The sequence below is a fragment of the Mizuhopecten yessoensis genome, unplaced genomic scaffold (genome assembly GCF_002113885.1).
Source record: "Mizuhopecten yessoensis strain PY_sf001 unplaced genomic scaffold, ASM211388v2 scaffold2623, whole genome shotgun sequence".
Lineage (NCBI taxonomy): Eukaryota > Metazoa > Mollusca > Bivalvia > Pectinida > Pectinidae > Mizuhopecten > Mizuhopecten yessoensis.
The window spans coordinates 162,425-175,537 of record NW_018404638.1 but is presented as its reverse complement, the minus strand read 5'-3'; the positions used below and the strand labels follow the sequence as shown (position 1 = coordinate 175,537).

At 37.6% G+C, this 13,113-nt stretch overlaps 1 protein-coding gene across 5 annotated transcripts in view; it reads left to right on the top strand.

The window, feature by feature from the left end:
• Window positions 1-13,113, top strand: part of LOC110446189 (multiple epidermal growth factor-like domains protein 6) — a 62,970-nt gene that overhangs the window by 37,796 nt on the left and 12,061 nt on the right. For all 5 annotated transcript variants that reach the window (XM_021491213.1, XM_021491212.1, XM_021491211.1 and 2 more), the window contains exons 5-16: window positions 8-120; window positions 2,296-2,526; window positions 3,548-3,635; window positions 4,853-4,926; window positions 5,488-5,524; window positions 6,099-6,193; window positions 6,550-6,675; window positions 8,016-8,152; window positions 8,899-9,034; window positions 10,025-10,168; window positions 11,146-11,233; window positions 12,063-12,136. In XM_021491213.1, coding sequence (XP_021346888.1) covers window positions 8-120; window positions 2,296-2,526; window positions 3,548-3,635; window positions 4,853-4,926; window positions 5,488-5,524; window positions 6,099-6,193; window positions 6,550-6,675; window positions 8,016-8,152; window positions 8,899-9,034; window positions 10,025-10,168; window positions 11,146-11,233; window positions 12,063-12,136 — 1,343 coding nt within the window. The remainder of the gene's footprint in view (window positions 1-7; window positions 121-2,295; window positions 2,527-3,547; window positions 3,636-4,852; window positions 4,927-5,487; window positions 5,525-6,098; window positions 6,194-6,549; window positions 6,676-8,015; window positions 8,153-8,898; window positions 9,035-10,024; window positions 10,169-11,145; window positions 11,234-12,062; window positions 12,137-13,113) is intronic.

Below are 13,113 nucleotides of genomic sequence, written 5' to 3'. Positions count from 1 at the left end.
TTCACAGAGTATATCGGCGGGCTGGACAACATAAGCTCCAGAAGTTTTACTGGCTCCAAGTATGGACAGGTCGGGGAGCAAATTAGTATCCACGCCCCACTCGGTCATCTCACCCACAGGGTAAGACGTCACTTCCGGGATAACTGGTCATTCAGAGTGTCATATATATATATATATGACAGTGCATCTTGCGCAAGAATAGGTCCTCTACATCCGTTTCCCTTGTCCGCGATGCTCTCAGCTGAATTGCTACCTTCGGCTGTCTTTAGCCGAGGGGAATATTGGTTTTATATAATAGCTATATTTTCAATTATAGTACATGTATATCAATTCTATCTTCTTGTAATATGATGTATATGTACGTGTAACTGTTCTGTTTCACTGTGCCTTGAAAAAGGAGCGGATCGCTCCGAAAATTTGACAACCTAAACTTGTCCACACTGTTGGAATTACTTCTTTGCCCCATATATATCAGGCGGAAGTGCCATTATCCGTCATCACTGAGTCCAGATTAGTTGACCCTCGGTCGCCATTAATTTAGTGAGATATTGAATTGTATGATTATGCAATTCCTTAGTAAAACTGATTATTTGCCAATAAATGTTATTCATAAATTATATTTATGAAAATGGAACCAATGAGAGACACTAAAAATAGGGTACTCAGATGTACATGAGTCACGTGTAATTCTGCGGAAAGGAATTTGTTTTCTGTACTATATCGTGAGAGGCGACTTATTTGGGGGAACACCAGAATCGGATACTAGGCGCACTTTGAACAATCAAATTTAAATCTGGATATGTATTCGTCGTGTTCACCATTTTCTTTGCTTTTATAAACCCCAATTATCTTCCCTTGTACATATATAATCTCTACCATTTAACCATATGCATGTATAAGCTTATTGTACCTGATGGAAGGCGTAGAGAATTCAGCATCCCATAAATTTAAAAAATGAATCCAATATGCTACATTTCTGTATCTTTCGATATTTTGTGGGAAGCAGTGCAACATATATTCGACTATTTGCTGTTCTAGTTATTGCCCTGGCCTAGCCGACAACAACGGCATACTTTAAATTGTTATGGGTGCCTCGGTAGCCGTGATTGGTAACGCGTACAGTCATTGTCACTATATGCTTATAGTCACTCTCCTATAACATATATACATGTACAATGTATCATGATTGCTTTGTACCTATAAGTCTTAAGACTTTTGGTGAATAAAGAACTTGAACAGTCATTGTACTACTGTGTGCTATCAAGCGTGAGCTTCAGACCACTCGCTCTCCCAAGAATTTCGGTTCGATCCCCAGCGGTGGTGGATCTAGAGCTTATGTTTGTTGTTGACAATTGTACACAACGTTAAATAAAGATTATTATTATTTATTATTATTAAGAAAGAAAAAAAATGTTAATTGCTTTTTTATGTAAAAACGATAAACTGCATAAATGTGGCAGACCTACTAGTATAACTGCCAATTCATCATGGCGCGTAATATCGCGCACCACTGTCGCGCCCCATTCAGTGTGTCTGCGACACCTATGGCAGTTATACCGTTATGTCTGCCACATCTAAGCAGTTTATTGCTTACGTATTTTCCCCGCTATTTGATCGACCTGTGTTTTTATTTGCGCATAGATATATGTGTTTACAGTAAATCCTCATTATAATGACACCACTTGTCCAGGAAAATGTTATAACGGGGTTAGGCAATAGATTGAGGGAAATGTATGAAGGAATTCTTAAGAATAGAAAAAGGGCATTAAAAAATGTTGGCGATGGCAAATGAAAGGAGGGACATTCTACCGAGGTTTCAAGATGTATTGCCAAATATGCTTCAGGAGTTATATATACATAAATACATGTGTGACAGGTTTTAATTGTACATAGGATTGAGGTCGCCTTCTAGCTTCGAGCTAGAGGGAATTTCCCTTTAGCTCAGTGGTAGTGCGTCCGACTAGGAACCTAGGGATCGCGGGTTTGATCCCCAGTGGAAGCACACTACTCTCTTTCCTTTTACAAATGGTGTCCATGGCCCTCCCTGTGGTGACAGAGAGTTACAAACTGGGTTGTGGTGTTCGAGGGCGAACACATTTAAATAGGGGGCATTAGTGTGATAGGTTTTAATTGTACATAGGATTACGGTCGCCTTCTGGTTTCGAGCTAGAGATAATTGCCCTTTATCTCAGTGGTAGAGCACCCCCTGGAAATCGCGGGTTCGATCCCCGGTAGAAGCACACTTTTTTTTTCTTGTTACAAATGTTTATAAAACTGACCTTTTTATTTTTGTAGTCGGCCGACGCCCACAGTGGCAGCCATGTTTCATCATCGTACAATACCAGCTTCAACCCTACTCCACACCTGACCGGAAGTCACTTGGGCGTATCTCATTTGTCCGCGGACAGAATTGTCATGTCATCGTTTGTCCTCCTAGACGGAACCAAAGGGGTCAAAGTTGAAGATTTCTCGGCTTTCATGACACAAATGAAGATGTCAGATCGAGGCTTTGAGATGGAGCTTGCGGTAAGTTGATTAGCATACGTTATATCCATCTCATTCAGAATGTGTTCTGTCTTCTGTCCAATCTATGAGGTTGGTACTAACCTTTAAGTGCAGTCTAAAGGAAGTCTTACTCAGGAAGTGGCAAAAATGGCCACTTAAATGTGTTTTCCTAATCTCTGCGCATGGTGTAAGCTAGTTCCCATTTGAATTGGCCAAATATATTAGTTTTTGCAGTAATGAGTTATTTAAGAGTGTTTTTTTTAAATTTATTTGGATAGTCATGAAAATAATCAAGTGATTAATCTTACTTTAATATGTGGAGATATTTGGTAAGCACATAATCTGTCTTGATTAAAAGTGTATGCTTTCACATTATGCCGTCGATTTGTGTTACAGATGTCTCCCTTAAGGACGTATGCTACACACTGTGATTTCTGTCAGAGTTTAGGTTACATTGTATATGCTACCTTGCACATTATGCCATGATTTCTGTTATAGTTAAGGTGATATGCTACCTTACACATTTTACATGTGATTTGTGTTATAGTTAAGGTTATATGCTACCTTGCAAAGTATGCCCATGATTTGTGTCAGAGTTAAGGTGATATGCTACTTTCCATATTATACCTGTAATTTGTGTTAGGGTTAAGGTTATATGCTACCTTACATATTATACCTGTGATTGTGTTAGGGTTAAGGTTATATGCTACCTTACATATTATACCTGTGATTGTGTAAGAGTTGTCCGTCTTAGTTTTCATTATGAAGACTATCTTGTGTCATCAATTAATAACAGAATTAATATCCATTAAGCTTATTTAATGGGGTTTTTAATGTGGAACTCTTTTGCTAAAATAAAGTAATGTATTTCGTCACTTTGACGTAGCATACCTGCGATGTACATAGCTTACGTTGCTGTCAGATCGATATCAAAATCAACATCAATATTGTACACAACCCAAAGAACCGAGCAGCAATGTTTTTTAACGATTGTGCGACTTGTCAGTAACGTACACAATAAGTCCCCACTTGTTTCCTACAGACTCTACACCAGGGCCTCCAGCATCCCCATGCGGCCGCCATGCGCCCGGAAAACAGGGCCAAGAATAGGTACAAGGATGTTTACCCATGTAAGTAGCAAGCCACGTCATATTTAGGCCAAGGGAATAATGTATGTTTACTGACCCTAAGGCCGGACCAAACTAGTTTTCTTTAAGTATTACATCGTCTTTATAAGTTTGAAGGGCGTTGTAAAATGTATTCAAGTAAAAGCTATATGTTGAAACTGCAGTTTAAAAGAAAATCTTAATATTTTTGATACAACAATTCACTCTAAGTCCTTATATTTCGCCCTCCTGGCCTTCTTCAATGGCAGAAATCAACGGTAAATTTAAGTAACGCCCATTTCGCTTCAACGGAAGTGGAGGGAAATCTATTTTTGGTCCTTAGGGTCCCATTTATAATATAAAATGAGTTTGTTGCACGTAATTACGATAAATGTAACTGATGGATCTTTGATTGTTGGGGAAAGGGCAACGTAACGTTAAGAGCTTCATTCGCACTCCTTCTTCGTGAAGGCTTAACTCATTCACCCCTGGATATACATTTGAACTCTTCCAATTCTAAGGTTGGAATAGTTTATAACGAAATTTCAGGGTTGAATGAGTTAATAGGGGACGAAGAGCCATTGCCAAAAGAAATACCACAACTCTGCAATCTCTTTTTGTGCCGCACAACAGTTGGTAATTAAGGTCATGACCTTTTGTTATGAATGACCACTGGAAGGTCATACGAAATCTCGACAGGAGATCTATGACCTTTCGTTTCGTATAGATTGTTCAGTGTACTATAACAACGTAACAACGAGTTACATTATATACAGGTTTATAAGAGATGTAAGGGTACATACAATACAAATTAATGTAAATGGTTTGTATATTTTATCGTATACATGTTTCTTATTTAAATCATCAAAATTGACAGTCACCGATGTTTTCTACTTTGCAGCCATATATATATATCATCATTAGTTTTTAAGGGAGAAGACGGATTTTAAGTTTTTATCTTGAGTCTTATCCAATTTGTATTTTTGCAAATAAAATATGTTTAAAATAATTGTTTCAGCTTTCTTGGTCATTCGAGGTTCAGACTAAATTGTTGTAAACTAAAATTATGAACTTTCATTTCAGATGACCATTCGAGGGTCTGTCTGAAATGCTTGCAAACAAAGCACCTTTCTTGTCCACTAGAGGTAAACTAAAGTTATGACCTTTTTGTGTCATACGACCACTAGAGGTTTTGACTAAATTGTTGTAGGCCAAATGGCGTTATGACCTTTTTGTTTCAGATGACCATTCGAGGGTAATACTGAACGCTGATGACGGTGACTACACAGATTACATCAATGCGTCATATATTGACGTAAGTACACCGATTACGTCAGTAGTGACGTCACTGTACATGTAAATCACAGCTCAAATAAAAAAGTTTGACCAATTATGTGGAAGCAGACACTTATATTAGTTACGGGGAACTTTCGCCCAGTCAAATATTCGCCCTTTACCGATACAATCCATATTCGCCAAGTGCCAATTTCGCCATTCGTGTGTAATTGCTATATATTATTTGTTAAATACTTTTATTTGCTGTCATTAGAAATTCATTGGGGAGGTCGAAAAAGACGAAAATGAAACAGTAGCGAAGGTCCCCGGTACACAGTATTCTGCGTAGCCCTTGTATTGATTACAACATATGGAGACATGTACAGAGTTCAACACATTTCAAAATTCAATGTATTTCCATATATGTCATATTATTATCATGTTGTTAGTCAAACCGCAACCAGAATAATTAAACTTTCAAACGTCAATTATCCGTGTTATATTTTGTTCAGCCTATGAAGTTTTATACCTGTTGGCTTGTGATGTTTGGTTTCGATATCTCGATTTTTTCTGATTTATTTTTATCGACTTTCTGTTCCAGGGGTACCAATCACCCAAAGCTTACATAGCGTGCCAAGGTAATATATTACTATGAAGTTATGACTTTTGTCGGTCTGATATTTCACGGAGCAATACCTTTTACGATTATATATCTGTACTATACGGTAGTTTATTAAGGACACGTTCTTATTTTAGGTAATCTTTTCTTAAAGATAAAGATAAGTTCTCGCGATGAAAATGGATGGCCTAAAAGGGAACATTTACATACATGTACTGTAATGAGACAAACTGAAATTTCGAGCGCTCGAGATCTTAAAATAGAAAAATAATTGTTTGTCTTCAACATACCACTGTAGTAATAAGCTATATCCTTTATCTATATTATGAAATTGAAAATATTTTCATTCGATCTATTTCTGCGGAAATGCATCAACCACGAAATTATTGTAGTGAAATTGGAACATCACGACAAATAGAACTTTTACAGTAAGAGGAAAGAAAACAATACTTTCGTTATTTTTCGTTCTGCTTCGTTTTTCCGTCGGCTTTCAAACTACTTTTACAGTAAAATGAACAAACAGTGTAGATCTCACAAAGTAGCTGCAGTCGTTGACACAGGAACTTAAATTGGTTTTATTTTCATAATTTCAGGCCCCACTGAAAACATGGTGAACGACTTTTGGAGAATGATCTGGCAACTAAACTGTCAGACAATCATCATGGTCACCAACTTGGTGGAGGGAGGGGTAGGTACCGTTGTCATGGTTACCGTTTTGGTATAGGGAGGGATATGTACCGTTGTCATGGTTACCGTTTTGGTAGAGGGAGGGATATGTACCGCTGTCATGGTCACCAACTTGGTGGAGGGAGGGACATATTTGGTTGTCACGATTACTTATTTAGGCGGTCGAGCTTTCCAATAGTGACATAAGGTGTTTCCATGTTATCATATTTGTGTTCACTTTTTGTAGCCAAGGAACAGAACGTTACTTGGTTACTATGTCATTGCTTTCCGTTTCTAGGTTACAAAGTCTGTACGTGTTGCTTGGTAACTGGTTCTGAGTTACCAGTTCGGTGACCTTTTCTTTGTTTATGTTTCCAGGTTACCAAATGTATGCAGTATTGGCCGGAAGAAGGGGAGGAGGTTGTGTACGGTGAATTCACCATAGCTTGTGATGACGTCGAGCGTTATACTGACTTCCGGATATCCAATCTTAATGTCAGCTCGGTAAGTGAAGCTGTTAAAAGTCAATATTTAATGAACTGAGACTAAATGATGAGTTACGACAAGGAAACGACGCATTATTGGAGCATTATTTCGTGTTTAAATAGCGTTGATCACGTTTTTTCATTATTTGGAATTCGAAGAAACCGAAATAAGCATTTTCCTTTAATATTTAGAGCAAATTTATGGTTCGATCTTAGAGATACTGCCTCAAAGTGGATACAAAATAGGCTTATTCGTGAATTGGTCGATATTTTGCTTCTATTTATTTCCTTATGAGGAAATAAGAAACTATGAAAAGTATCAATAGAGTCGCTTCAAACTGCTTTCGCAGAAATGAAGAAATAGAGCGCATAATTGGCGATTAGTCAATACCGAGCTTAATGTATTCCTGTGAATATGACATTTGTTATAGATTCCGCTATCTTCGATATACATTTTATCTTTACTAAGATTCATCAGTTTGGGGGAAATATGTAATATCAAAGTTTTACTTTATACACAAACAATGCACGTATTAAACGTGTCGCGACGTTTCAGGACCGACTGGTCTAATTACCTGAGACTATGATGATTAGTTACGGTAAGGAACTTTGTCGTATATGTTAGGGAATGCTGGGCTTGTAGTGTATCCTGATATTACAGAAAATGTTATCGTCACTGCTTTTCTGTAAATCTCACTGTTATGATACATCTGGTTTATGACTCCTGGACACATTTGTAGTGTTATAACAAATGGTATTATAAGTTTAAGAATGGCTTTAAGGGATATAGCAACTTTCTGGATCCCCGAGACCAGTAGACTTGGCAAAGGGTAATGAGAAACTTGCTATATCCCGAAATCCCTTACTTTACCTGCTTTGTTTTATCGACATAAGAAAATTACAATTGCATTTTTCAAGAACCTACCGAGAGCAATGTTTAAATATACTCTTTCAATATAGTCTGCATTTCTGTCTCAAGATTTACAACACCTGTTTGGGTAATAATCCTTAATCCACCGTTCACCTGATTGGCTAGGTCATGTCCGAGGGAAAGTTATAGAAATTACCGAGGGAGTTAGTCTGCACTCCCGGAGAATGTCTTGTCTGCAGCAGGGGACGTGGGATAGTTTCCGAACTAACACACGGCTGATTGAGAACAAGAGGATTTTATCTCCCTTAACAGCGACGTCAGGACGAAAAAAAATATATAGTCATATTTTATAAAGTAGAAATAATGATATTCATTGAATTTCGATTCCAGAGGACATGGAATTGAAATATGACGGCTGAAAACGAATATTTTTCAATAATTTTACTGGTATCCAGAAAAGGTACTTCTATAAGTCTTTATGTTTCTAGAATGGTGAGATGAAGACGCTGAGACACGCCCAGTTCCTGTCCTGGCCAGACAAAGAAGTTCCCAAATACGTCACGCCCCTTGTAGAGTTCCACGATAAAGTCAAGTCTAGTGATACACCCTGCGTGGTCCACTGTAGGTAAGTAAACTGTGACGTCACCGGATGTTATTTTGTAGCTTCTGTTAATCCGTTCTCTGAATGTTTGGACCAGGAAAGTCCGGAATAGATTGTTTCTAAGACTTCCAGTTTATTTCACACAAAAACTGAATATGTATACATTGAACTGCTTTCAGTTGTCATTTATAGTTAATAAGAATGCAAGCTGGAACCGGACAACGTTCATGAATTGCTTCATGGATACAAATCAAGTTGTTTGTTTGTTTGTTTGGTTGGTTTAACGTTCGCTTCACAATCAAATTGTTCGTATGTAGAGAAGGGATCGAAAGTGATTTTAGGACAGAGATAATGCAATCTGTATTTGGTAGTGTTATATATTGGTAGTGACATGCGGTGGTAAATATGACGAATAGAATTCCTTAGTAGTAAATTTGTCAATAACAACATTAAACATACAGAAAAATATCAATATTTCTATATAATAACCGACAACCCGCTATAATGACCCTCGTTATATTGCCACCAAATAACATTTTGATGAGACTGAATTAATTCTTATTTCATTTGAATTTTTGTTTAAACTCATCCTGAGATTTGTTTTTATCTCGACAGAGCCTTGTTAATTTAGATAATCTAGGACTGTTTCCATGAAATCTGATTTGAAAAAAGAAATCAATCATCAGAAACTTTAGTAGTATTTGCTACATACAATTAACATGTTAACATTTAAATAAAAACACACGGCGTTTTCCTGATGTACTTTCCAGTGCCGGTGTTGGCCGTTCCGGGACGTACATCGCCATGGATTACTTACTGGAGCAGGCGGACACCCAGGGATCCGTGAACGTCCACGAGTGTGTGGCCAAGATGAGGGACAGTCGGGTCAACATGATACAGACTGCGGTAGGTCCAAACAAATATCTAGTACTGACCAGTGGTCAGTTAACCGTACGCAAACTGATTCATCGCACTTTTAACGATATAGTGCACGCTCTGTAATCAGGATTCAGGTTTGTCCAAAAAACAATTAAAAGATACCTGGATACAGTTCCATAACCGTTCAAAAGCATTCCTTTATGAATCTTAAATGAAGGGGTCTCAAAATATTCCATGGACAAATTTCCCTTATTCAAACCTAAAAATAAACCAGTCACCACACCTGAGTTTCAAGTGACTGACGCAGATTACGAAAACGTTGTGTCAACCTTGTCATCTGAACTGAAAATAAATCAATAAAATAAAAGATTATCGTCTTTGTGGGAGGCAACACGATGGTTTGTTTCCCTCAATAAATCATATTTTACTTAGGCTTCTATTTCTAAAACATGCTTAACTTCGGGGAAATAAAGAATCGTGTTTCCCTACAACAAGGCCAATATATGTATTATATGTCAATATGAGCATACAGGTAATTATACCGGTGGAGCACAGTACATTTTGTTCTGGAAAATTTTGGTACGGAAATATTTCTGTAACAGAGCCCCCGCTAGGAACCGAAGCTGGTACCTCTTGATTACTAGTCTTACGCTCTACCGAATAAGCTTAAGAGAAATTCCCTCTAGCCGGGTCGGTATGAAACAGCTTGTATTTTATCGGTGTGTCATACTCCCCGTTCAGGAAAGAACTCGTCCCAATTTCTCAGGGGTTATTGTGATTCTTGTGAAAGTATCGCAGAACATATTTGTCAATATTACCCGGGTCCTTACGTGGAAACCAATGTAACAGAGGTCATTATTTTGTCAATGCCTCCGCCAGGAGTCGAACCCGGTACCTCTGGTTTACTAGTCTCACGCTCTACAGAAGAATTCTCCCTAGCTGAATCGGTAGGAACAGTTAGTATTTTACTAGGGTAACATTTCAGTGTAAGTACATATATTCTGTTCCCCGTTACAGGGCCAGTACCAGTTCCTCCACGTGGTGTTGGAGGCGGCGCTAAAAAACAGAGATACGACGGTGTCGGTGGAGGAGTTCTCACAGTACTATAACGTCCTCAGACGGGACAGCGACTCGCACTCTCATCTTCACCGCCAGTTCGAGGTAATACACACACCCAGCAACGTAAATGTCCATTTCATGAAATGTATATCCGAATGATGTAGATTTCGTAAGAGAAACGTCAGTTAATAATGTAGATTACCCAAGGGCATTTCAGTGGCAAAGGTGTTGCCAGGTGTGTTTCACTGCACAATAGTATAATAACATTGTAGCGACTAGTGTTGAGACACTTACATCGTACATTAGTTGTAATAGTTATTTCTTTGTTTCTGTCCTCTGCGCATGCTCGGACATTGGAGAGATCATAATTTGTCTGTTACATCTTCAACAATGGTTAAGGACCCTTGTCCCACTGCTAGGGTAAAACACTAGATACGTTCATTGTAGTATGTCACACACATTAACGACCCCTTTAATTTTCGTTTTGGTTCTATTTAAGTACAATGTACATTTTAGCTCGTTTTCTTAAAGTACCTTATTGTGATCAGAGGTGGCATTGTTTCATTTTTACTCTCAGAACACTGTTGTTGATAAATTGATGATTTACTCATTTATCTTTTTAATTACTCATCTGTTTATTTATTTATCTATTTATTTTTCATTTTATTGTAAATTCTTCATAACAGCTCCATTAGACATCTCTTCAGAAGCTATTTATGAAATCTCGGTTGGCTCCCTTTATGCTTGCCATTTTCCGGTGTTCTACGGTTTAATCCGGGCCAAGTCTAAGACTTAAGTTTCTGCTTAACCAATCACGTATGACGTCGATTTTCATGACTTTATCTGTGATTGGAAAAGTCAAAACTTAACACAATTTTAGAATTCAGATCATTTCATGATCTCGGGGTCTGTTTTTCCTCATTAAGTTGATAAACAGTTGTTTTAACTCTACTTGTTGACGCCATGACAGTTTCGGTTGTAAGACTATAATACACAACACTCCAGTTCTACTCTGCATCAGTGCCGAGCTCGTGTAAGACAAACATTTGTTTATATAAGTTATATTTTCACAATTTCAGAATCTGACCTGTCCCACAGAAATGGAGTATGAAGCCGCACATATGCCAGAAAATCTACCTAAAAATAGGAACGCAAACATTTTGCCACGTATGTATTAAAGTGAATGTATTACTAACAAACTGTTACTTAACGTCACCGGTTACGTCATTATGGTAAATACTGTAAATATCCCCTTCCAGGGAGTTATACATTCTATATACAATGTAAAACTCAGTATATGTCTATTTTAAGAGCTTATAACTATGGTATTAACGTTTATTTGAACTAGATGTTCTGATTGGTCAAACTGTTAAAGAGTTTGTTATGACGTCAGTGCAAAAACAAAAGCGTAACGTCATTATTTGAAAACAAATTTCGATAAGAAAACGATGTTTTTTCTCAGAATTATAAACACTTTTCTTATAAGCATGTCCTATATCCATGTCCAGGCAAGTCTTGGTCTTGTGGTTGGCTTATAAACATGAACAGTTCTTTATAAAATCACTTCATGCTATCAAACAGGTTTTATTAACATTGTACGTATGATTTCTATCATACGAGCTTCAACGAGTTTGAGATTCTTTTCATGATAAGCCGACCGACAAAAAAAACGAAAAAGAAAGCTGTCAGTTTTGCAATTAATATCAACTTGTGAAGTCATCGTAACTGTTCTTGCAATATCAAAGTATATCAATTTATCAAGTTTATTTATGTGAATATGTGGTTTTATTGACATTAAAAGATATACTGACCTCGCCTTTTTCTCGGTTAATATCGCTTTCCTAGGTTAATGTAACCACATATTCACTACGACAAAAGTCAACAATTGTATCATGTTATACATGACGAGAAAAATAACAATGTAACATTGTGTGACGTTATGAGTCACGCGATCGCAGTTACGTTATGATATCGAAGGTGTGTTTTGTTTCCTCAGCTGATGACTGTCGGGTTTATCTGTGGTCCAGGATGAAAGGCTGTAACGATTACATCAACGCTGTCTACCTACCGGTTAGTACGATTACGTAATAGTTCATGACGTCATACAGGACAAAGTGACGTCATAACAGTTAAAGTAATGCCTAAGAGGGTTGCTCGTGATGCTGATCTATGCGAGTCTATTGTGTATTCTTAACAAATTGGATAGTGACTCGTTAAAAGTTCAATGTCTTTTCGTGTGTTATTGTAAGTCTGTGCGAACAATTATTTTCCCATATGTATTTAAGTTTTGAAAGTCCTGAAATTAGTGTTGAAATTTCTAAATTTGAGCTAAGTGCCGCCTTCTTGGATTGATAAGCTAGGCTTAAATGTAAGGGTTAGGGTTAGGCCTAACCCCTACATTTCAAATATCGAAGGAGACGTTCAATGTAGATTATCGTTAATGTGCAAAAAATACGTAGATATAATTATACAAAGACTCTACGGATCTGTTCAACGCAGCCAGTGTCCAATGTAAAATCAAATTAGACACAGTGACGTCACACCGGTCATGCTATACAGATACTCTTTTGGCGTCCGTCAGGTACATTTGTACATCGAAGTCTTTAGTCTCGTTCAACAAAACTCTTGTTGTCTGCGCAAGCTACATGTGATCAAACGTCTGGTTGAACGAAACTACGGCGTCTTTTGTTAACGTGCATTTGAATAAAACGAGGAAATCGAGACGAACTGCTTTTGAAACTGTTCAATACTCAGTCGTTTAAGTACTGAAGGTATCTTTTTCACATTTATGCGGTTGCGCATCTTGGAGAACATCTTTGAACGGAACTGTGTTGCTTACCATCATAAATGTTAAGAAGATGCAATTCAACCCATCTGTTAACGTTTAAAACGTCGGGCGATTTCAGTTCGTCATTCTGTTTGGTTTAATTTGTTCATGATTAATTTTATACAAACAGTTTTACCAAATGGTGGAAGAGCCATATTGGCGGAAACAATGCATGTCGTTTTTCCGATAGTTAGCGTTTCCGTTAGACGACAAACGGTAA